An 11,130-nucleotide genomic window follows, 5' to 3' on the forward strand; every position below is an offset into this window, starting at 1 on the left:
GAGTGTCTTTATCACCAGTGTTTTGAACTCTGCAACTGTTAGGTTGGCTATCTCCTCGTCTGTGAGGTTGGCTATCTCCTTGTCACTTAGTTCTCCTACTGGAACCTTGATCTGTTCCCTCTTTTGGGCCATACTTCTCTGTCTCCTCATCTTGACAGGCTCCTGTGTTTGTCTGCCTCTTTGTCTTAGGTAAACTGTCACTCCTGTTATGTTGTAAGGGGCGGAGCCTTAGGTGTTTGTCAGTAGAGGGTGACCTGTTTCACCACCTTGTGGCAGTATGTTGGTGGAGGGGTCTGAGAAGAAAGAATAGTGCTTGCTCAGCACTCACCCTTTTTTCCACCTGTGTACGCCTGATGCCTCTCTAGCTGTTGTCCTGGCTGTCATTCCCAGAGTGGGTGGGTCTGCAGACATTCTAGGACTGTGGGAGCCCTTTTAAACAAGCTGACTCTGCTGAGAGACTGGCAGTTTCTTCCTCCGCCCCAACTCCCATGATTTGCACAATCAGAAGCAATGAGGCTTATTTCCCCAGCGCTGGGACTGTGAGTTTTGTGGTCTGTTCTGGTGCTGGGAACGCTCCTCAAGTATCTTTCCCTACTTTTTAAAACGTGTGACTGCGTTTTCTGCTGGCCTGCCGCTGCTGCATCTGCTGCTGCCACCACATCTGCTGCTGCCACCACATCTGCTACCGCCACCACACCACGTCCTCTCTGCCCTGGCTCCTCTTTTTCTACCTGTCTGGATGAGTATTTCTTCTTTATATCTGTGTTTGTTGGACTTCCATGCAGTTCGATTTTTTGGAACTTCTGGTTGTTTCTAATAGTATTCCTTCTTAGTTGTGGAAGGAGACGCAGCGTGTCTATCTATGCCTCCATCTTCCACAAACTATATAAACACAAATTTTAAAACATGGCATCACCTCAGAAATCCTACTTCATTCTTTCTCCCAATTAATATCCATCATCCATCCCTCTTCCCTAAAGCATAAATTACTTTGCCTGTTTAGAGCCTTGAGTGTAATCATACAGTTTGGTTCTTTTGTATGTGCCCTCTTTTACTCAATGTTATGTTCCTGAGATTCAGTCATGTAATTGTAGGTGTTAATGTTGTAGTCATTGCTACACAGTATTCTGTTGTACAAATGAGCCACAGTTTGAGTACTGATGGATAATATTTCCAGCTTTAGACTATTTTGATTAAAGCTGCTGTGAAATATCATTGTACATTGTTTGGTGCACCTTTTGCATTTCTCTTGCATGTGCCTCTTTTCTGCTTTATGTACTGTTCTGTTGTTTGAAATGGTTGTATCCATTTATACTCCCACCATATGTGTGTGATTGTTTCACTTGCTGAACAAACTCACTGATACTTGATTTTCATGGTGCTCTTAATTTTAGTTATTCTGATAGGTGTATGTGTAGTGTGGTAGGCTGTTGTGAATAATTTGTATTTGATAATTAATAAGGATGAGCAGGTTATCTTATATTTATGAGACATTTGAATATCCTTTTTGTGACATTAGTATTCTGGTTTCTTCATTATTGGATTGCTAATCTTCTGATTTATTTTTTAGTACCTTTATATAATCTTCGCATAAGCTTTTTGTTGCTTTTATATATTGGAAATACCTTCTGCCATTCTGTGGCTGGCCTTTTTATTCAAATAATTTGATACCTCGTGATGAATAGAAATTCTTAGTTCAAGTTTCAGTTTATTAATAGTGTTGTCTTGTTTTGGTTCTTAAGAAACCTTTGCAAATCTCAAAGACATGAAGGGAATAGTCAGTATAGATAGAGGTACTGGAGTATCTCTGATATGCTATATTCTAGATGCCACATCTCCCCCCAGTCTTCTAAAAAAATCTCTCACATTTTTTGTATAGATTACTTGTAATTGATTTTTTATATAATATATAAAAATAGAATATTTACTTTATAAATTTAACACCCCACCTTTTAAATTTAATACTATATGTTGGTATTTCTGTATCCTTATATATAAAAGTATTTCATCTTATACTACATAAATTTTATTGTATTGGTATAAATAATTTTGATAGACCTTGAAGTTGTTTGCATTTCATTTCATAGTATTTCATTAAAGAAATTTTACTATTCTTTGTTTAAGTTCTTATGGGATAAATTCCTGTTTAAGGAATCACTTTGCCAAATGTAAATACCATTTTGCTTTTGATAGTTATTACTGAATTGCCCTCAATAGATATTTTACCAATATATATCCCCAGAAGCAATGAGTTAGGCATTTCTCTTCTTCCACCATCATTAACAACAAGCCAGAAAAAATAAGGTAAACTAAAGCATTCCCTTAACAATGCTTTCTTTAAAATGTGTTTGGAATGCATTCATGCGTACATGTAAGTACATATATGGAAATGTGCACAGAAACATTACATTTTACTGTTTCTTTTTTCATTTTCAATATAGGAAATGTATGAAGTTGCCAAGAAACTCAGCTCCTTCTGTGAAAGTCTGGTCCATGATGAACACCTTCAACACCAAGGCTGGGCTGCAATCATGGCCAATCTGGAGGACTGTTCAAATTCATACCAAAAGCTACTTCTCAAGTTTGAAAATATTTATTCAAATTATCTGCAATCCATAGAAGACATCAAGTTAAAACTTACTCAGTATGTGTGCCATTCAAATGGATAATAAGATGTTTGTTTAAAATATGTTTACAAATTTTCAGTAGTTTTAATAATTAATATTATTTCAAATGGTCATATATTTATTAAAATCAAAGTTAATTTTGTGAGACTTTTATAGACTCTTAATATTATGGTCAGTTTTACTCACCATATATGCTATGGAGCTCCCACATTTCTTTTTCTTACGTTGTTTTCTTTATGAAAAGGCTTAAAATGCTTTTGAAATCTTTTACAAACCCAAGAATCTTGGCGTCTTCTCTCCCTGCTACCAACTTTCCAATAAAGTAAAGTTAACATAAAAACAAACAAACAAACAAAAAAAAAACACATCTAAAGGAAATGGAAAAATTTTCAAACATAACCAATCAAGAAAAATTTTATTTTCCTTTTTAAATATTGCCATATGAAGTAGGCTTGCTAAGATGGAAAAAAGCCATTGTGTTCTAGCTCTTTAGATGACTTTCTGTTTCTTTGCATATAAGCATATCTAATACCCTTTGCTGCTTTTTTAAAAAGGGCTATAATTAATGTAAAAATATAGCAATAGTTCATGAATATAGCTCTTAGTGTTGTGTGTGTATAAGCTTTCAGTTTTTTCCTTTTTTTTTTTTTTTTGTATTTTATTGCCTTGAATTGGAATTTTTTTCATTCATTCAAGTAAACCTTATAAAATCAAGTCTCTATTTTGTGTAATGAAACTATAAGATTTTGTCCTCAATTTGACAATGGGACATATCTTGGGAAGGAAGGGGGTGATCAAGACTATAAAATGTCTTTTAAAAGTTTATATAAAAACCTTTCAGCTAACTACTTTTTAGTCTCTTGGGTATGTTAATTTAAGATAGGACTCTGATTCAATTTTCCATATATTTTTTACAGAAACCACATTATTAAGATTGTATCTTTTCCCCATGCCTTTATTTTCAGAGTTGGATGAATGTAAGAGTTACCTTAGATTGTTAATTTTATCCTGTGCTTTCTCTCTAACTCAGTGTCTTTTAAAGAACACCTCCTAGGTTACTTTATATATGTATAACATAATGAGGATATGGTAAGATTGTCTGGGTGATAATAAAATGCTAAGCTTTCAAAAAGCTAATCTCTAATTAGAGTAGTCCTATTATTTTACTGACAGAACTTTCATATTTTAAGTTTAGGAACTGCAGTTTCAGTAATGGCCAAGATTCCGCTGTTGGAGTGCCTAACAAGACATAGTTACAGGGAATGTTTGGAAAGACTGGATTCTTTACCTGAACATGAAGGCTCAGAAAAAGCTGAGATGAAAACCTCCACTGAACTGGTGCTCTCTCCTGATATGCCTAGAACAACTAACAAATCCTTGTTAACCTCATTTCACAAGTCAGTGGAACATGTAGCCCCAGATACTGCAGATGCTGAAAGTGGAAAAGAAATTAGGGAACCTTGTCAAAGTACTGCTCAGCAGGAGGAAACTTCAATAGAGGCTAAAGAAAGAGATCTTCCTTTTTTTAATGTTTCTTTGTTAGACTGGATAAATGTTCAAGATAGACCTAATGATGTGGAATCATTGGTTAGGAAGTGCTTTGATTCAATGAGCAGGGTAAGTAATGATAATTTGATATTTGTCATTTTAACTTTGAAATTATACTAAATATTTTGTATAATGGGAGAATGAGTTATAGTAGGAATAATGAGTTTGGAGTTAAAGATAAAATTTTGTTTTTATCTTTATAGTTTTTATTTATGATTAATTAAGACTAAATATCTTAAATTTTTTTTTATATAAAAGTTTTTATTTTTTATTTACACTGATAATGATTTACGTTCAATGAAATAATACACACATTCTTGAGTGGTTAATTCAGGAGTAACCACCACCCAAAAGAGGTATTGAACACTTCTGTCTCCCAGAAAATTCTCTTGTGTCCCTTTCTAATCACTACCCCCCCCCCAGAGGGAACCTCTTTCTGACTTTTAAAAGAAGAATTATAAAATACTGCATCTGCCGGAGATATTTAGTTGTTTTTAGTTGTATTTTGTAATGATAGCCTGTGTCTTAGACTAAGTTCTCCCCCAAATACACTTACAAAATCTTTTAAACCTGGGGAGTAAATATCTCTTCAAATCTGATCCATAAACTGAAAGAAAATCTCTGAAGCCAGAAAGGAAGTTGATGGGTACATGTTTCAGTGATGTAGAAATACAAAATACTGTTTTGAAGTCTGTTGTTGTCTAAAGATAATTGGCAGAATAGACACTTCTAAAGGTGTTCTCAATGGGAAAAGAGGCTTGATTTTTGAATACTGAGAGAAAAGTGTAAATTGTCTGGGATGCCTGGATAATAGCACCCATCTTTTTTAAGTAGGATAGTAAAATGGAAAATTAAAAAAAATAAATTCTAAGGTTTTTCTTAGTTCTTTTAATATTCATTTTTTTGATGTCTTTTGAGTAGGCATTTCATTTTAACCATTTATCCTTGAAATCGTCAAAGAAAGCTTCAATTAAGACATTTTCTGGGGCAGAGGAATATGTAATAAATTATGCAAAGATGAGTACCAAAAAAATGAGTGAAAACTACTGTTCCTGTATGACCTGTTGACATTTTAGTAGCTTAAAAATTTCATCTGTGAGTGTGGAAAATCAATTACATGATTGTGATTAGGATGATTAATGTATTGTTTCTTATATTTCTGTGTGAGTCAGCATATAAGTGAAATCTACCAAGGCCATAATTTTTATTCACTTTATGTGACAAAAAGGGAAGAAATTGTTCCTTTTTTGTCTTAATAAAAATAGTAATTTATACCTACAGAAAACAAATTAGCTGTGTGTTTTTATTATGGGATCACATCATTGACTTCAGAGGTTAATGGTTACTGTGTTAAGACATAGCAACAATATCTGATGTCTTCCTGATATTTTACATAGCTATTTTATTGTGAAAGAAAAATCTGAACTTTTATTTGGTTATGCTCATTTGTTATAAAATTTAGTTAACATGACTTAAAATAATGCCTGTAAAGTAGCACTCTCATTAGTTGCATATGCCCAGTGGATTTAAAAAATATTATTATTTGCTCAACAACAACAGATATCTATTTTGAAGAAGTTGTTTATATATTTTTGCTTTTACAAATATGGATGTTCTGTTAGTGGGATGTATCATATAATAGCAGCACTTTGCTGTGATGTTTTTATTAGATTAATATTTTTCTCCTCTTTAGTAGTTTTATGTATTTGTTCTTAATAACACCTGTGCCATTTCTAAAGATTGACTAAACTGAGTATGGGATTTCTCTCATCCGAAATACCTTCTTTTTATGTTACATTACATGGTTTTCCAAAACAATTAACCTATTGATTATCTGATATTAGTAATGCTACCTGCCAGTGAATTAAAAAATGTACCAAGGTTTGTTGTTCTTATGTAAAAGCAAATTTTATTTAAAGCTATTATAGACTAATCCCAATTTTAGCAGTTTTTGTCACATATTTTCAACTGCCAAAGTCATATCTCTTTTTTTATGAAGTTAGACAACCTGGCTGGTGTGGCTCAGTGAATTGAGCACCAGCCTGTGAACTGAAATAAATTAATCAAGACATAAGTATTATGGAACTTGCCTAAGATTTGGAATCATGAGGACCCAAATCCTGACACTGCCATTCATAATAAGTCTTTTGAACCCTCTGTTTTTACTATTTGTGTGGACTGATAGGTGCTCATTTCTTAAACTATTTAGTATTCCACCTTCATATATCAAGAAAAATTTAGATTTGTTGCTCATACATTTTCTTTAAGTTGAAACTACTCTAGGATGTTCTCTTTTCTGTTATACTATAAAAGGCAAAACTGATTTGCTGATGATTAATAATTGGAAACAGGTACATTTAGTTCATTTCTAAGCTGTCCAGAATAATACAAGCATAATTTATTGAATTTTGTCTTAGTGGAATATTATTGAGATATTATTGTTTACTGTATTGCACTGAGGGTGGGTTTAGAGGTAGGATGGAAAAATGAAAAGGGTAAGATAATTTGTATCGTTTCTTCTCTTCTAAGACAACACTAATGTTAATCTTTGTAGATGTTAAGCAAAGAGCCCAATTGTATAAAATTAGTGTAGCACTATGTTTAATTACTGAAAATTTGCTAAATAACTATTAATTAATATGTATAACCCATATTTAGTGTTTCACTAAATATTCTTAAGTACCTGTCAGTGTAGTTGTATTATACTCACAGTGAATTATGAAACGAGACATCAGGAACCCTGCTTTTGTGTTTGCTTTTTCTTCTTTAAAGCATTGCTGTGCTAATTCTGTGCATAGTTGTAATTTTGCCCAGGTTGAAAATTTAAATCTGTTTTAGTCACCTTTCTTAGTCCTTTATCACCCTAACAACTTACAGCTAATCTTTGGTTTGTACAATACCATGGATCAAAAATGTGTGCACATTGGACTCAGTTACCATGAAATTGAGAAAAAGGGAGAAAATGTTCACACATGCACAAGTTTTACTGCCAAGCAAATGCTGCCTGTAGTTAAATAACATCTCTTAACTTTTTTGTGGTGTCACAAATCAGCTTTTTATTAACTACATTGGTGGTAACAATAGTTTTAACTGCTTTCATATGTTCTCTGTGTGCCAGACACTGTACATAAAACAAATAATTTACAGTCCTTCTGACTAGAGAGATCAGGAAAGGCATCATGAAAGAGGTAGTATTTGACTATGACCCTTACAGAGAGACAGCGATGGTCTCAAAAAGCTAGGTGGGGCAATCAGGGTAAACAAAGATCAGAGCTAGAGAAACAGAGTGTTTGTCTTGATAAAATAGGCAATTCACTTTCAAAAGAAGGTGGGCCTGGAAGGAATTATTGGTATCAGACCCCTGAAACTTTATTGTATTCTATGTTTTCATTGTGGACAGAAGGAAGCCATTTAGGGATTTTCACAGTAAACAACTTTAATGAGTTTGTAGTAGGACATATCATGGTTGATATCCACACACAGATATATACCAAGCAGTCAAAACCAGAGGCTGAAAATTAGTAAGGATCAGGGACTCAGTAAAGGTTGCGAGTTAGCTCCATAGAAGTTATGCTGAAGTCATATAAGGAGAAGTAAAAATGGGCTAAATGCTAAGTCCTGGTTCATCTATGTTTATGCATTAGGTAGGAAAAAGAGCCAAGAGGGTCCTGTACAGGAACCCCTGAGATAATGCCCAAAAGCTTCTAAAGTTTGGAAAAGGTTGTCTTCAATGCTAAATGTATAGGAGCCTCAAGTGAAATGAGGTCATTGGTTATCTTTGGCCAAATGTTTTATTATGGAGAGCTTATTCAAAAAGACCACCAATGTAAAGTATTCTTTCAAGGGAAAGTGTAGTTAATCCAATTCCTTGAGGAACTAGGGATTGAGAACAAAGATATTTCCAGGAGGGAGTTAAGTTTGAAGATGTTATGTTTTGGAGAGAATTTGGATTGATAAGACAGTCAATGACCAAGAATATGTTTTAGTTTTTAACTCTGCTTTACTTCCTTAGACGTTGAAAATAACATTTTCTTTGGGATATTGACAATTGAATAATTTGTGGCATTGATTAAAAAGTGTAATTCCTAGAACTATATATTCCTAATTGTGTATTCCAATATAATCAGTAATACTTGTGTTTTATTAACATAATTATTATCTTGTTCTTGACCTTCTGCTGAAAATATCACTTAGATGCCTACATTTTTCTCTGAAGTGGTTATCAAAATAGTGTGAAATATATTTTAAACCATTTGATGAAAATTTATTCATATGTGTGTCTTTGTCATCTAGCTTGATCCAAGGATTATTCGACCATTTATAGTAGAATGCCGTCAAACTATTGCCAAACTTGATAATCAGAATATGAAAGCCATTAAAGGACTTGAAGATCGGCTGTATGCCCTGGATCAGATGATTGCTAGCTGTGGCCGACTGGTGAATGAGCAGAAAGAACTTGCTCAGGTGCTTATTACACTTTTCTCAGGAAAAGGAATTTGTAGCTTTTCTATATAAGTATTTTATGTGCAATACCAGTTTGGAAAGCACCGTATTTTCACTTCATCCCTGAATATTGTTAATTCAGTATTACTGTTTCCATGTATAATAAAGAAGTGATGTACTTAATATTTTTGTTTGATAAAATAAATTGAGCTTAGGTTATTTTAGACAACAACTGAAAGATAAACCATGAAAATGCTATGAGCAGCTGGGAAAAAATGTGTTGAAAAAACATAACAAAGCAGTCATTGTACTAAACATTTGAATATCTTCTGCTGTCCTCTCAAAAAACTACAAAGAAAAAATAATTAATTAATGAAGAACAGAAGGAATGTATGAAATCTTAAAGAATTACTAATACTTAGGTTTTTATCACCAGAAAAAGAGGGATTAACCTAGACATTTTCTCCCATACTAGTGACTTTGTTTAGTTCATCACAGCTTTGTCCTCTACACACCCTGGCAAACCCTCTGGTGAAACAGCCTATAACAAAAGAGTTGACTTTTAAACATGCTTTTCCAGTTGTGTAAATGTCTTTTTTCATTAGAATATGTGAATAATCATTTTAATGGGTGCAAATATGTAATTTAGTGATTTAATTTATCTTGTAATTTACACAGTCAGTCCTTTTCTTCCGTGATTTAGGATTCAGCCACCTTACTTAGAACTGAATTTATCTTTTCTTTTAGGACTGACTGGAACACTAATACAGTGCTACAGTCATTCACATCTTTAATTCCTGACCTATGGAAAATGGGCAACGTTTCACAATTTTAATGTTGTAGTAGGTTTTTCCCCTCCTTGTTTCAGTAGAAATCCTTAATCAGGTTAGGAAAGTTACATTTAAGTTCTAATTTTGAATCATGTTTGAATTTGTGGAATAAATCTGGGGTAGCCTACTGTGGTAGGAGTTCTGTGAGACTTAGTAGTGCATTCTTTTTGATCTCCTGATCTGGATGCCCTAGGGATGCCCCTTATTCAGTTCATGTGGGCTTCCTTGTTGCACTTGGGCTTTGATTATTATTATTATTTTTTTTTTATTATAATTTATCTATTTATTTTTAGAGAGAGGGGAAAGGAGAAAGAGAGGGACAGAAACATCACTGTGTGGTTGCCTCTCACTCAACCCCCAACTGGGGACTTGACGTGCAACCTAGTCATGTGCCCTGACTGGGAATCGAACCAGTGACACTTGGCTCGCAGGCCGACGCTCAATCCACCGAGCCACAGCAGCCAGGCCTTGGGCTTTGATTATTGATGGCTCATTTGTTAGTGGGTTCTCCCCTTCAGCTAGCTGGCTGGCTGAGAATCACAACCCCTACCATGTTTTGTATACTGTTGTACAGGTGCTGGCAGAACAAAGCAAAACTCCCCAGAAAACCAAACCCACGCCAGCAAAAATAGCCCCTGCCACATCAGCAATATCAACAGCAAACGAGCAAAGATTAATAATGGTGGGAAGAGATAAAGAATATTATAAGATAGGAAAAAAGAATATGATATGACCTAAGGAGGAAGAGGGAGGAGAAATACTAAGAGTAAGGAATAGAAACAAGGCATAGAAAGGGAGAAAATAAAATATAAAAACTTAAGTAAAAAAGGGAAGGGTGATGGCAAAATGGAGTGAGAAAAAGGAATAGTATAAATATGAGGTTTGAAATAAAATTAAAAAAATATATAGTGAACCACCAACAGGAACAAAATTGAAGAAAAACCACAACAGAGTCAGTTAACAAGGACAGATGAACAAAAATCAATTATGGTGAAAAGAGAATAAGAATATTATAAAAAAGAAAAAAGATAATATAAGATGTCTACAGTAAAAAATGATTTTGAGAGGATAAAGGGAGGAGAAATAGTAAGAGTACGGATAGGAATAATGTGTTAGTAATGGGAAAACACAATTTAAAATGAAAATAAAAGATAAGGAAGCAAAAGGGAGTAATGGGTACAATGTGAGATTTGAAATAAAAATATAAGAACATAAATAAAGAATAAAAAATACAAAAGGTAATGAATTGGTTGGAATACAATTGAAGAAAAAGAAGAAATGTTAAAGGCTATACGAGAGAAAAATAATGCAAATTCTGAAGAGAAAGAGGTGGAATTCATCAAAGCAGAGTTTAGTGTTTTTGCCTTCTGTCTTCTCCTTTTAGGTCATCCACCTTCTGGCAACACCCCCTTTATCACCTTCACCTACTTCTAGAGGGGGCTTTTATTGTGATTGAGAGGATGGGACCCAGTATCTACTGGGAAAATTGTGGGTGTGTTCCCCTGCCCCTGCGCCACCCATGTTGGTTTGTTTCAGCTTCTTTCCAAATCATGTATAGTTTCTGATGAACTAGCTATCTGTTTCAAGGGAGGGGCCCATCTGTGTAAGAGAGTCAGCTCTCTCCTGCTTGGTGTTGAGGGCAGCTCTGTTTGTGCTCCTAGCTGAGGCTGGGTGGGGCCCTG

The 11,130-nt window shown here is 34.2% G+C and overlaps 1 protein-coding gene across 4 annotated transcripts in view; it reads left to right on the top strand.

Moving 5' to 3' along the window:
• The window catches only part of RB1CC1 (RB1 inducible coiled-coil 1), an 82,565-nt gene that overhangs the window by 31,031 nt on the left and 40,404 nt on the right, over positions 1–11,130 (top strand). For all 4 annotated transcript variants that reach the window (XM_090283704.1, XM_090283705.1, XM_090283707.1 and 1 more), the window contains 3 exons: positions 2,442–2,644; positions 3,818–4,244; positions 8,469–8,639. In XM_090283704.1, coding sequence (XP_090139830.1) covers positions 2,442–2,644; positions 3,818–4,244; positions 8,469–8,639 — 801 coding nt within the window. The remainder of the gene's footprint in view (positions 1–2,441; positions 2,645–3,817; positions 4,245–8,468; positions 8,640–11,130) is intronic.

This window comes from Furipterus horrens, unplaced genomic scaffold (assembly GCF_987537825.1).
Source record: "Furipterus horrens unplaced genomic scaffold, mFurHor1.1.pri manual_scaffold_7, whole genome shotgun sequence".
NCBI lineage: Eukaryota > Metazoa > Chordata > Mammalia > Chiroptera > Furipteridae > Furipterus > Furipterus horrens.